Source organism: Clinocottus analis, unplaced genomic scaffold (genome assembly GCF_023055335.1).
Source record: "Clinocottus analis isolate CAN_PGR_092001 unplaced genomic scaffold, fCliAna1.0.p SCAF_21, whole genome shotgun sequence".
Lineage (NCBI taxonomy): Eukaryota > Metazoa > Chordata > Actinopteri > Perciformes > Cottidae > Clinocottus > Clinocottus analis.
The window spans coordinates 8,870,017-8,884,291 of NW_027175943.1; the positions used below are offsets into that span (position 1 = coordinate 8,870,017).

General features: G+C 45.3%; 1 protein-coding gene across 2 annotated transcripts in view; it reads right to left on the minus strand.

Annotated features, from left to right (window-relative positions):
- Positions 1-13,090, minus strand: part of dennd4c (DENN/MADD domain containing 4C) — a 28,744-nt gene extending 15,654 nt beyond the window's left edge. For both annotated transcript variants that reach the window (XM_068587333.1, XM_068587332.1), the window contains exons 1-2: positions 12,764-13,090; positions 1,984-2,294 (exon numbers count right to left, since the gene is read on the minus strand). In XM_068587333.1, the coding sequence (XP_068443434.1) occupies positions 1,984-2,282 (299 nt within the window). In that variant the 5' untranslated portion in view covers positions 2,283-2,294; positions 12,764-13,090. The remainder of the gene's footprint in view (positions 1-1,983; positions 2,295-12,763) is intronic.
- Positions 13,091-14,275: the final 1,185 nt, after the last annotated feature.

The following is a 14,275-nucleotide window of genomic DNA, read 5'->3' on the forward strand; positions in this document are numbered from 1 at the left end:
GGAGGACAGTTGCCAGCGAAATTCTCATTTAGGCAACAAAAACTGCATCCTAATGGGCACAGTGAGTCGTGACGCTGTGGAGCCCCCCGGGCTCTGCTCTGCTGGCCTCACCGACAGCCGAAGTGGCAGAAGGAAGAATGAATGATTTACAGGTTGCTTGTTTTTCCACTTATTCTTTCGGTGGATGAAGACTAGCAGGTGAGGACAGAAATCGCATAAAAGGAAAGTACCAATAAGACCAGAATATTTCCTGATGTGTTGTAGTTCAACCAAACCAGGAAGGGGACCACACTATCACGCATTTTACTCATGGCCTCTTTATAATATCTCTGTTTGCAGGGACACATGAAACTGAGCAATCAGTTGTTCCGTCTCTTTTCACCGCACACTATAACGCATGCTTCCAGTTCATCCGACCCATACATCCGTTGCTCAACAGGGTTGTGCAGAGACTGAAATCTACAGTATTCCTTTATGTTATCATTGCACGACAGGTGTCAGAAACAGGTGCATTTAAAAGGAAACATGACTTATGACATAATTCTGTAGTTTTGTAGTTTAAAGCCACATATAGCGGAAGGGAAACACATTGTCGACACTTAAAATCAACCATACTAATGACAGGACAGCGAGATTACAGAGCCCCGGCTTTAAAGAGAACCTGACTTTGCTGGGGATCCTTTCAGAGAATGAGCAGAGAGCCGTCTCATTTGACTGGAAACTCCAGCTTTATAAGAAGAGACACAAAAAGGCTTAGGACAAAGACTAAGGTGTGTGTGGAGAACTGAAATGCCTCAGGCCGTTGCGTCAGTGCTCCCACTAGAGCGTGTTTAACAGATACAAAAGCACCTGTGATGAAATGTGGGGAACGTTTCTTTTGGCTCCCCTGTGAATGAGGAAAGAGCAGTTGTAGTTTCAGGCCCGCTGGACTGGATGAAGTGAAACATGATGGCGTTCCCTTTTATAACACGATAGAAGGAAGCGGGACAAGTGTATCATTGGAGAGGAGCCAAGAGGCGTGGCTTCATGATGCAACAGGCCGACGGAATGGTGCAGTCAACGCACCTAGTTAGGTCGTCATGCCATCAGAGTTCAATTGGAAACATGATGAAATAATAATAATTACACAACACTATAAGCCTTAGAAAATGGTAGGTTATTTAAATTGTTGTATTGGGAAGTCAAATTTGCTTCAAAACTAATGCATCCTCTGATGTACAGATATAAACCTGCATTTCCACATAAAACTTCCTGGTCATTTATGTCTCGGTACTAGTTTTTAAAAGAAATCAAAAGGTTCCATGAGTTCGCGGTTCCATGAAAGTCTTAAGACCTGCGTACAAAATGCATCATCACATGGGACAAGGGCTGCTGGTGGTTTTCTTACTGCTGAACTGTCAGCCTATTGACTGAGGCACATTGAATGTAATAAAAGAAATACAGAGGGGAAAATGCAACTGAAAGCATCATTATCAGTACAGTAAATCATTGGTGGGATCTTTGATTGTTATAATACACTTGTACTTATACACCGTCTCTCTTTTACTACGCGCTTGCGTAACATCTCTCTTTCTTTCTTTCTCTCGAGTGACAGACTAGGAAGTTGAAATTCCACAGTTTGGCCACGACAAAACTTGTTTTCGAAGCCCGGTGCTCTTGGTGGGGCTCGTCGAGGACGCTGCAGACAGCAATGCCGGGAGCCAAGCAAGTGGACAGGCCTTCTGAATAGACACTGCACGAGCAATGCTAAATCCAGTCTTACGCAAATCAAGAAACTATACTGTACCTTTTGTCAATCTACACACTTCTGCTGTCTAAATGAATGATTCTTAACTGTTTATTGATTTGTTTTACTCCTACGAAGAGCTTCAGTGGAGCCGACCTTCAGCAACTGAAAAGGGAAGCGAGTTATAATGAGCCTCTTGCGGGCATGTGAACAGTCCAGATGACAAACACTGACATAAACAGAAACTGCCGACTCACCCGATGTCAATGAGAGGAGACTTCCCCCGACCTCTCTTGTAGCACAGGAACAGCTCGGGGCTCTTGAGACTGCCGTGATTAAGGTTGGCTGGCTGGCCGCTGTAGGTGCTGTCGATGCACGTGAAGCCCTCGGGCACCGTTTCTCCCGCCGACCTGTTGATGACGGCCAAGTCGGTGATGGGCGCTTTGGGCCCGCTGGACTTGGTCTCCGACAGGTCCTGCTCCAGGGGGGTGGATTTGTCCGTGAGCCCGGCCACTACGAAGTAGTCGGTCACACGGCGACCCTTGTCCTCGATCATGGCTGGGAGTACCTGGAAAGAAGAACATGGAGGTATTAAAATTACAATTACATTTATACACCGGTGGCCATTGGTAAAACCTCTTGCAAGTCACAGTCTCCAGCTCATCACAAATACTGTATCCCAACTACAGCTAAGGAGAACGTGAGTGAGAACGTGCGTGTCCGTGTGCGTGTCAGGGACAGCTCTTCCATCTCACCGTGGGACAGCGGGGATGGATTACGCGCGCGAGCATACACAGAATGTTAAGTAATACTGTGGCAAAGGCGATGAAAGGATCCTTTACGACCGCCGCGCCACAACGGGGCAAACAAACTGGGGAAACACAAGGAGCAGAGACGGGACTGGATTTGTTGACGTGCACAAACACTCTTGTCATTGTATATCACCGCACCGATCCAGCGATGTTGAGAGAGTTAAAGCTCCAGTTGCCACAGAGAGCCATGGGAGAGCAGCCGGGCTGGGTGGAATGCGAGGAAATGCCACCGTGAGTGTTAATCAAGGAGATACCAGAGTCTATAAAACACTTGAAATGTGGGCCTTTTGTCAAAAGAACAACATTTTGAACATATGCAAGTAACTTTCCAAATGTAGTTGGCGTTTCTTGTTTTCTATTGAAGGTTCAAGTCAGGACACCAAACAGTTGATGACGCGGTTATCCAATTGAAATTAAAAGGGCACTTTTATCAACTTAATGTGCCAATGAAAGAAGCCCTTCACTCATTAAGCCTGAAAAACATCAGAGAGCAACTGGTTGTCTCAGGAGAAAAAGAAACCTAAAGCCGACACGTCAACATCTTCTTCAAAAGACTGCTAGGGGCCAACACAGGAAGTTCAATTTTCCAGTGGTGAGTCAGCTGTGGCGGGAGGGGGGAGAAAGACGCCTCTTTGTGCGGCAACAGCGAGCACAGACGGCCCTGGATTTCATGACGCAGATTGACAGTGTCGATTGTAGTTTCTCCTTCAGTTCCATTTCGGGCTTCACTGGCATCACAGGAGTCTTGAGGTCACGACATTGTTTTCGCAAGAAAAGTCAGAGAGAATCGAAAAAGAATGCACACGGGGCCGTTTCTGGCGGTGCAGTTGGAGACGGGAGTGCACGCTGGCGTCTGCCGGCTGCAGTGCCGTGCAGGACATCCGCTGGCTGGTGCTGTGGAAGGAGTGCAGGCTGACCTACCCGGGAGGAGAATTGTTCAGCCACAGCACGAGAGCAAACAGCTGACACACGTTACACACACTTTCCACACCAAACTAAACTATTTTCGGGACTTCGAGCCCGCGTTTAAGATTTCCACCGACTACGCAGCACACTGTCTTGGACAACAATGGCAGTATGTGTGCAGAATTGCTTTCGGGGATTCTTAACCCCCTATTTAAACCCTTATCTGTCTGATTGATCGATCTGCTTTTTAGTTAGAAACTTGGCATTTGGCTCACGCGAACATGCCAAAATTGATTTGTTTCAATTACACCGCCAGCCTCACAGTCCAGGTGGCTTTGAAGAATTGCATCTGGATATTTGCCCAGCATATAAGAACCCTAACCCCATTTTTTATTTTCCTTTTGAAAACAATGTCGGGAAATCAAAGAGCAGAGTGTGTAACTTCATGAACACAAGCTGCAAATAAAACGACAGTTTCATGTCATATACAAGCTTCAACCTTGCACAAAAATGGCAATAAAAGGTGCATCAATGAGTTATTTAACTCCCACAATAAGTTTCAGCGGGTCGACTGTTGGGTGGAAAAGCTCAGATGGTTCTCACAGGTAAGAAAGAGAGTTATCAAACAGGATCAGCATTGCCTTTCGCTGTATTCTCCTTCCAAAGAAGCACATCTACTCAGTCTGAGGAATGTCGCGAGAACTTATTTGTTCTTGCAAGATTCGTAAAAGCCCAAATGATTCCAGATGTGTCCCCCCCCCTCTCTCGCTAAACAATAAATAACATTTCTCCCACTCCGTTAAAAAGCACGCTGGATCAAGCTCTTATTTTATGGACGACACACAACAGCAATCTGGAGACATAGATGTGTTTTAAGACTTAATATTCTGAAGAGGTTTTACTGCACTGTATCCATGGTTACGTCTGACCAGTCCAACCCCTATTCAAAAGGAAAATGCTGTTTTCAGAGCATTTGCTTTGTGACAAAACCAACCTTGTTAAACCAAAGTCTGGCCAGTTAATGTACTCAGGGTGTGTGTGTGTGTGTGTGTGTGTGTGTGTGTGTGTGTGTGTGTGTGTGTGTGTGTAAGTGGTTGTTAAGTGCCGATGTCCAAGCATTGAATATTGTTCCACACTTACTGCATTAATGCCAATACAGACGCCCACAAACCCCACCGAGAGCTGAAGTATGTTAAAGTATATGGCATCTAAACTGGAGGCAGTTCCATCTTCCAGGCCAGGCAGTGCCGTGCACCTGTTTCTGACACCCGTCATGCACCGATAAGATATAGGAATAACTGGTTGTTTACACACCCAGCAGACAGCAGTGTTGCAACAGCAGCTTGTACTTGAGAGTCACGCGTCTTCCCACCTGACAAACACAAGACCAATATTCACTTTGCTCCGGTTTTGGTCTCCACCAACTCCTGAGGGGGATATGTGGCTCTAGCTGCTGTTCCCTATTCCCCGCCAGCTAGTCGCTAGCTTTGCATATAGTTTCTAAAACTACTTTTACTTTCAGTGAAACTCCAAGTATCATCTTGGAGCTGCAGAGCGATGTATTGAATGGTAACCGCGGCATCATGATGTGTATCGTATCGCCAGATTTACGGTTTATTTATATTACCTTCTCTTTTTTTTTTTTACTATGAGTCTCTTGTGTGTGTTACCTGTCAGCTGCTGTAATCCTGCAATTTCCCCACTGGGAGACTAATAGAGGAATATATTACATCTTTTTCTTGCTGATGCACAGCCCTCGTGTCAGCAGGTCTCCAGGACAAGATCGTATGTGGGTGCCGCGTCTCACTTTCTCACTTTGGATGATTTCCTAATGAACAACTCTGTTCTTTTGAATAACTTGCGCATTTTAGCCTTCGTCACAAACATTAGTCTTCACTATTAATCTGCTGTTGGTATAAAAGCAACGAGGCCGCGAGTCATACGGCTTCCCGTCAGCATGCGCACAGATCACCACAAAGTGTCACAGCGGGGAACGAAGAAATGTTAGCCGAAGGAGGAAAAAAGAAGAGAAAAACAAAACTGTCCAGGGCAACCAGCAGATCTCTTCGGCCGTGATTATGAAGGATCACCATGCCGCTGATTCAAAATGCCCTGAGGACAATCAACGCAACATTGCCACAAATTACCACCAGCAATACTAAAGAAACAGTAATTGTGTTCCCCCTGCAAGGCCAGTGTGTGGTAGGTGTGCACACAACTGTCGACACGGTCTAAAGGCTGGTGCACCTTTGTGACAGTGCCCTCTGCCTCCACAACACACACCCGACCACATCCATACAAATATCTCTTTGTGGCCCGCAGTAATGAGGCTGCCATGGCAACCAAACCCCAACAATGCCCGGCAGCGAGACCCTTAGCGGCAACTAGTGTTACTCCAGCTGAGGATATTAATCTCCACGTCTTTAAAAAAAGGGACATTTTCGCTGTAGTCCTCCGTCAGTAAAGTAAAATCCGCCTCATGCCTAAAATGGCTTGTTTTATTGTGCACAACGATGTCTGGCGAGAAAATGGCGATGGCGTCGACGGTGGATTAGATTAAAAGCTTTAAAAGCTATCGTAAACAGAAGTGAACAGAACATTAAGGAGTTTTTCCACTCTTCTTGTTCTTCACTTGTGACAGCCTGCAGGGCGGAAAACGCAAGGCACATACATGGTGAGGCTTCTCGGCTCAAAAAAAAAAAGGACCGAGTCAAACAGGCAGGAGAACTGGTGCATTGCATTTTGACTGTATTGAGTCTTGTGTTGAAACTCGAGCCTCTGCCTCTAAAAAAGGTTGTGCTCTGCCCCTCCCTTCCCACGTGAAAACCTGTTCCTCTGTTGCTCCTGAGCCCCGACGATCGAGTGTCACACTCCTTCTCTGGGTTGCACTTTGAGGGAGTGTGTGTGTGGGGGGTCTCTACGACCCACAACAAATACACTACGAAGCACAGGGGACACGTACCGCACTCAGACACTTGGTTCTGACGGCCCTGTAGCTGGGAATTCTTCAATGAACATTCACACCTTACTCACATTTACTCAATCACTTTAACTGTTTACTGTAAACATACCCTATGTTTACGTCAACGCAAGCTAGGTTCAGCATATATTGAGCAGAACTATTTAATGGTTCTATTGGATCTGTTTTTTATTTTTACATCAGTAGAACAACATAACTTGATATTTATTTCATGGTATTAAAAAAAGGTCGACTTTATCCACGGTGCTAACTTCTGGCTTAAACCTTGGCCTTAACACTTTGGACTGATTTTGCCATGCACGCGCACACGCACGCACACGCGCACACACACACACACACACACACACACACACACACACGGTAAGCAGTGCTGGAAAATGTCCATAAATCCAATTAGATTTTTTAATTTGCGTGGACCTTTTCTTTCATAAGAGAATAAATCATTATTCCAAAGCATGTTTACTATAACTGACATTACAAATGACATCATCTCTGAGTATCTAACAACTTACTCTGAAAATAACAGGTCATGGCCAAAGGCCGTCAGTAAAGAGAGTCAAAGCCAAGCAAAAACAACAGAACAGGTTTTATCATTCAGGCCTTACTAACGTGATATGTCCATGACCCTCTTGTCTGCTCTAATATCTTACAATGTTGAGAGCATCACAGATGCTACACCTGGCTAACTAGCAGAGCAGATTACTTTAAAGGTGGCCATGGAAAATTACATAGAGAGAAAACGTTGATTACATAGGTCAGACAATTAAAAAACAAAGCCGTTCAAACCATAAACTCACTCACTGTCTTTAACCGTTTTATTGTACATCCTCCCAGCAGAGACTGTTCTTAAGAATTGAGATGCAATAAAATTAGTCATTACCTTTGGCTTGCTAGGAAGAATTATTTTGTAAATGAATGTATTCAGTTCATGTAGTGATTATTTTTGGAGGCCAGGTGGGTGACATCATCAACTGCAAAGCTCTCATTGGCCATTGTGACCAGTTGTGGGAAACGGAAGAGCAAGTTTGTTATTTTTATCTGATCTTTCGAGCTGCTCTGTGATCGGCTTTGCAAGGAAAGGAAGGCCAATGTGGACCAGAATAAAAAGGAGATGCAATGAATCGCTGCTTCCAGTACAACAGCCTGTTCTTATAGAAATCAGGAACTAGTAATACAGAGGAACACAGTAACATTTCAGATTAACAGGACCAAGCCAGAAAATAACATGTGTACCACTATCTGTGGGACTAGGTGTTTTATGTTTCAATAAGGCTGTTTGTATGAATAAAAAAAGTTTGAAAATCCGGTGCGGATCATTCCTCGAGGCCCACGATTTCCCTCCGAGGGTGGTACTTGTCTCAACTTGCTTGCAATCGGCTCTGCAGCCCTTCAACCCCAGAGGGCAGGGGAAAACTCCTTCGACTGCCATAAATAAAACCGGGGAGGTCCTGCTCTACATGCGTGTGCCAAACCGGTTGTGCTTTTACTTTTAGCACTTAGAGTTAATGCGTTAATGGCAGTCACCTGGCCAGCCAATTCATTTCCGAGGTTCCAAATTCAAAGACAAAAGGACGGAGAGATGACGGGACAGGGACCAAGACAGACGTAGAAACAGAGATTTCTCTATTTAAGGACACCAAGTGGAACCCCTTACTCCATCCCCCATGGTCTGGCCCACAAATGATCTCATCCCTTTCACACAAAAGAGCCTGGAGGCTCGTTCCCTATGGGTGAAAGAGCCTGCCTCTCTGTGCATGTGTGTGCGTGTGCGTGTGTGTCATGCTGGACAACAAACAGTGCTGTGTCTGTCTTAGTTATTTCAGCGGGAGCCACGCCATGCAGATCCACTCACAGCTTGACTGAAACAGCAGCTGAGCATGACACACACACAAACACACACACACACAGACAGACACACACACAATTGTCACGTACTGAACCTTGGACACTGCAAATGAGAAGAAAACGCAGTGTGTACAGAATGCAGTAATTATACTCGGGAGTGGGCCGACCCTTGGTTATAAATAGTAGGAGAGGCCGAGCCTTCGCACCAACCCCTCTATTGTGACAAGTGTGTGTACGGGTGCGTACGTGTGTGTTTCTGTGAAACTCCTTAAACTCATTTTGTTTGAAAGGCCAGCTATGGCAACTGATAGTCAAAAAAGGTAAGATCTGCAAAGGGTGCGCTCACTTCTACTTCAGCTGGAACCACTTTCAACATCTCGCCCTCTCAGATCCGGTGTCAGCCGCCGAGCACCGACGTCTGCCCCCAAGTGCCACTCTGTACCTCTGGGCTTTTGGAGGACCCGCGGAGCAAAGTGGTCCTCCCTGCCACCTGTCATCGCAGTGTGCTGTTGGCGCCCGAAAGGCCAGGTCTGTGTACGAGGTGCCAATGAGGTGACTAAACACCTCCATTCGCTGCGCTTTGCTGTCCGAGGCCGCGGTGTCAGGGGAGAAGGGCTCAAACAGAAGCCAGTTGCGTTGCCGTTGGATTGTACTCGTACGGCGCAAGGCAGGCGACAGTATGCGTGCGCGTAGTCGACCTGCTGAACTGGTCCGGATATACATCACCCTGCTCAATCTCGAGAGCGTGCTGCGAGGAGACCTGCAGCCTGACACGGGCGGGCCGAGTCACCTCGGCCTCCCGTTTACGAGACAGAAAATGAGTCTGAACGCTGACAAGAACATGCTCAGATGCACATTAGAAAAAAAGACAGAGGGGTTTATTTAACTGTTCAATATTTGCTGTTCACAGTGTGTGAGAGGTGGAGCATTCACAGCCGATCTGTTCTTTTGGCTTCAGATAAGACCGCGTGATAGCTTGGCACTATCATATCCATATGCTGACAACCTCCATCTAGCTGTGCGCACAGAGGAAAAAAGGGCCAGCAGTACACTGTTCCACCGAGACAATGCGTAAGAACACAGCATCATTTCGGGACTCGCGATAGCAGTCAACACGCTGTTCAGAATAGGCCTCCGACTGCCGAATCACAGATAACAAATCATGTTTGTTCTTTCTTCCTTTGGGCATGTTACTGAAATACTGGACTAATATTTTCAACTGTACCTTTACCAACATTTAAAAAATAAAAGGGATAATATACTACAGCTGGAACAAATCATTTTTAATCAATGAATATAATCGTTGAATAAACATTATTTGTTCCAGCTGTAGTATATTATCCCTGTTTGCATTTTTTTAATTATTTGTATTGATTAATCCAAAAAGAACACACTTTTCTCACAGTTTAGAAGCACATGTTTGTAATTCACAAAACTGTGGTTCATCAACGAAGGCCCACGCTCCGCTTTTAGTCTCTATAAAGTTCTGGATTTTGTTTGATGTTTGTCAAGATAACATCAAAGCAAGCCTTTAGCAACAAGTTACTAGTGACTAATAACTGAACGTTTCCACTTTCTTTTTTTTTCTCCTCCTTGATCACTGTGGGTCTGTAGTTACAAACACCTGCACATGTGATTCAAGCGGCAGGTGTGCTTTCAAGAGAAAAAGTGACACACTTGAGGTGTTTGTCGAACTGCGTCAGGAAACACTGGTTGCCTGCACAGCCAACCGCAGCAGGTGAGGCCGCACTCGCCACAGTGGGTTGGACGAGGGACCAAAATAAATAAATGCAAGATTTTGAATCTAGTTTGATCCAAAATATGACGACTACCAGGGCAGGTTAGACGATCAGGGCAGCTCAGTGAGGCTGTCGGCTCAAACGTCACAAGACTGCCTCCCTCCTGGAGCGTGACAGCCCGGCCGACAGAGAGCATTCTTTCCACTCCAAGGAGACGGAAGAGGGGGAAAAACTCAGTGCCCTGGCTAATCAGCTGGGCCGACAACAGCTCGGACCCAGGACTATCCAAAGAGGATAACGGAGTCTTCTTGCTGGCAGGTCACACCAAAGTACAAGGGTCAGAGGATGGAAGGTAATGGGTTACCAGAGACGACGATCCGGAGTTAATGTGTCTTAAGACGGTGCAAATGGGGGCGGCTTAGCGGAACGCACCGAGGTGTTTCAGGTTGGGGCTCGGTAAGCCCAGACCCTGCATCGTCAGCGGTCTCAGAGTAACACCTGCAGTTATTTCTGGCTAATGAAGTAGAAACATCCATTAAAAGTATTTTTCATAGCAATGGAGACAAAGAAGACCGGGGTTGCAGTAGTGCCAGACTCCTGAGCGGTTCTTGGTGATGCCGCGGCGTCGCTGCCGATGAGCTCGAAGCTCTTTATGGAGGAAGACATCCTTTGCACTAGGAATAATACATATATAAAAAGGCAATAACGACAAACTACAAAAGACTTCATTTTCTTTATGTCTCAATTCATAGTTAGAACATTAGAAATAGTTGGAGACGTTGAGGTATTGGAAATACAAGCCCTGAAAAGAGTTGACACATCAGACAAAAGTGCAGGTCATGAATTGACCTGACAGTGTCAGCTGAAGTGGAAGTTCGCACAGAAACTCAGATCAAGTGTATTTAAACAGAATAAAACTATGCCAGTCATAGCGTCGGTCAAAGTGGAAGCACTGAAAGCAGTTGAGTCTTCAAATTTCTGTGATTTGGATGTTTTTTTCTTTGTTTCTTGTTGTTCAAAAGGTAAAGGACCTGAGAGTAAAATGGTGTCAATCATTCTGATATATTAAAGTACTAAGTAAAGTTGAAAAAGAGAGTAAGAAAAACCTCTGTGGATCTCCCTTAAAGAAGTTGCAACGTCAGCCAAAGGACGCTTGTCGGATGTAGTGAAAGTCCTGCTCAAAAGTGCCAGTTCAAGTGCATGTGAACTGAATTATGATGTCAGTGGGAAGTGTTGGCTGACAAGAGATTGTATTCCAAATTTGAGGAGGAGGCCGTGAAATCAATTGAGATGTTAGGCGACTGACTTTAGAGAAAAGACCTGTGCTAATGTATCACAGCAGTCGTGTAATTCGTTGCTCGTGGGGGAAACACTCCTCTCACGATGTTGCTGGGTTTCATTACACAGCCGTCGGACTCCAATTTGTCTTTTGCCTCAGCAACCAGCGAGTCCTTCAACAACCTGCCGCTGCTCCCTTTGCCAAGCTACTTCCTCTCAGCTCGTCACCTGACACAGCCTTTGGACGTCCAGCGGTGGTGGCAAAGTGTGAGTTCAACGTACACAAAGCCACAGCAAAGCTGTGACCTACTTTGTACCTGCAGCAGTAGTTAGTAGTTGAAGGAGGCAACATTCACTCCACTCCCCTTTTCCAACCGCTGTTGGGCCAAGCCAAGGTCAAGAAAGGCATTTTTCTTTCCGGCAGCCTTTCCACGCGCGTCAACCGCTCAGTGCCGATGCATTTTCTGCAAGAGCACGTTTCCCACCATTTACCTCCTCCAGGAGCCTTGATTATTTTGTCATGAGCTCACATGCCTGCAGCCATCTCAGGTGGCAAAAAATACATAAATATGTATATTTTATCTGTACAAGAGGAAGTGCCATTTTAGGCCTTGCTGGGACTTGTGCAGAGGCCTCTCGGAACAAGAACATCACATGCATACCATGAATCACCAAAACGGTGATGGGAAGCTGGAGCCCTTAAGGGTTAGACTGCTGCTGCTGGCTGGCTGGCAAACAGTCAAATGCTGATGCGTAGTTATGTGAGCACCTCAGAGATGCAGTCAATGGCATTTTTTCTGCTCACCCAACACACATGCACAGCACCAATGGAGGCACCTGACACAACTCTGTGTCCTGGGTTTAGGGTCACACATGGCACATTTAGAAAGATCAAAAGAAGCCGCGTGCCACCTTGACCAAACAAGGTGCCTCATATTGGGTGCAATTCTGATCCATCTTCAATTGCAAAACAAAAAAACTTCCATTTGTTTTCTAAATATCTCAAGCAGGAAAATGCAAGTGTGTGTGCGCGGTTGAGGGCAGACACCTGCGAGGTGGGTATACGAGCCTCCAGGAGAGCGGAGTCGGATTATCTGGCGTCAAATAGGGCCGGGGAGGAGAGAGGAAGAGGAGGAGGGGTATTGTATTCCCAACTGTTGCATCCCACCGCCTAATCCTAATCGGGTCAATTTACAAGCAAGAAATACACATCAACGCGGATACAACAAAAGAAATGTCTTCCTGTAATCAGCCTGTGCGGCGATACGCAGCTTTGTATCTTTCCGCGGTTGGAGAGCACGCGATGAGGTGAAGGGGACAGACCAACAACCCGGAGGGGGGGGTACTTAGACACAGTTTAAGTCGGCTTAAATAGTTACACTTCTACGTATTATTCTCACGACAAAAATACAACTTTGCCAAGTCTCCGCTATCTGTACCAATACCTTTTTTTCAAAACAGGAATACGAGCACTTACCAGCTGTTTACACTGCAGCCAGAGACAATGTTGACATGTAGGCAACTTGCTGCTTGTACCCGCTTGATAGACTCCGTATTTCTATTTTTGCAAACCGGTCAAAACGGGAAGGCGGGCGGAAAACAAAACCAAAGGAAGGCACGTCGAAATACTCCTTTAAAACTTTGCTGGCCGCTTCTTCGCCACACTTTCATCTGAAGTTGTCGGCGGAGGCGGGCGCCATGTTTGAGACTGCGCTGATAGTTTTGTTAGTGGGCTTTCTTCCTAAACGTCTCTTTCAGGCTGGAACCGCCCAGAGAGGAGGAGAGGCTACGGCTCGGTCCCCGCTGCAACTGACAGAGAGAGGCTGGCCTCGGACAGCGCTGTCAAGCTAGCCGACAGGGAGCCAGCCTCTTCCGGTGGGCCTTTTCAAAATAAACATGCGGGGGGAACCTTTCAAAATAAAGGCTTTTTTGTTTACACCAAAATGAAATTGTCGATATGAACTGTTAATCATATAACTAATATTATTGGTGGAGGCACTTTTACTAACGTAATAACAATATATTATTACATTAAGTAGTGCATGTCAGATTGTGTATATTTATACATTGCATAGTATTTTTACATGTATTATATACTTGCTACTTCATATTTCTTATAACTTATCTATCAGTACAACTGCTGATATTACATACACCATACGTTGATGGCTTGTCAACAGCTCATAAGCAGCATTTCTTGTTACTTTAGACACACACAGCTATTTGCACAAATCATGTATTTATAGTCCATGCATTGCAGTGTATGCATCTTTCAACATGTCCATAAGATCTGGTTTTGCTTCATAAGTTTGTAAAAGTTGTGACTTGCTTGTTCTGCTATAAAGTGATATCCTAACATTTTCTAAAACACCTTACTCTCTGGAACTGTTGGGACGAGACTTATGGTGTTCACGTCTAATTTAATGCCTAATATTTCAATAGTACGTGATAGTTGGTTCCAAATGTATACTATATTTTTAGCAGTTCATTTTCATCAAGTATGGAATATGCAACACAACTACTTAACTGATATTGAAATATATTCTTCCCACAAAGGCACATTTTATTGTGCAGATAAAAGTTCAGCTTTCAGAGGCGGACTAGCTTTCAGCAGTTCTATTTTGGTCTTCTCACAAGCATAACAATCAAGTGAACCCTAAATTATGTACAAGAAAGAAAATTAACCACATTGTAAAATTTTATTAAAGCAGTTCTTAAATAAAACAATGAGCATGAAAAATCGTTATTTTACAGCTATGGACAAATAATACAATAAAATGACAGTGAGGCTGTGAAATGGTTTTAATATGAACAAGGTAAACGCATCATGTCATCCATCGGGGAGACGGAGATCCGTTTTGGGAGGCTGTACTCCTGCTTCGCCTGGCGAGTCGAGAGAGCCGGTCGCTTGTGATAACGCAGGAGTAGTGACAACAGAACTTTCACTCCTTACAGGGCTACAGCTGTTTCAAAAAGACAAAAAGCTTGA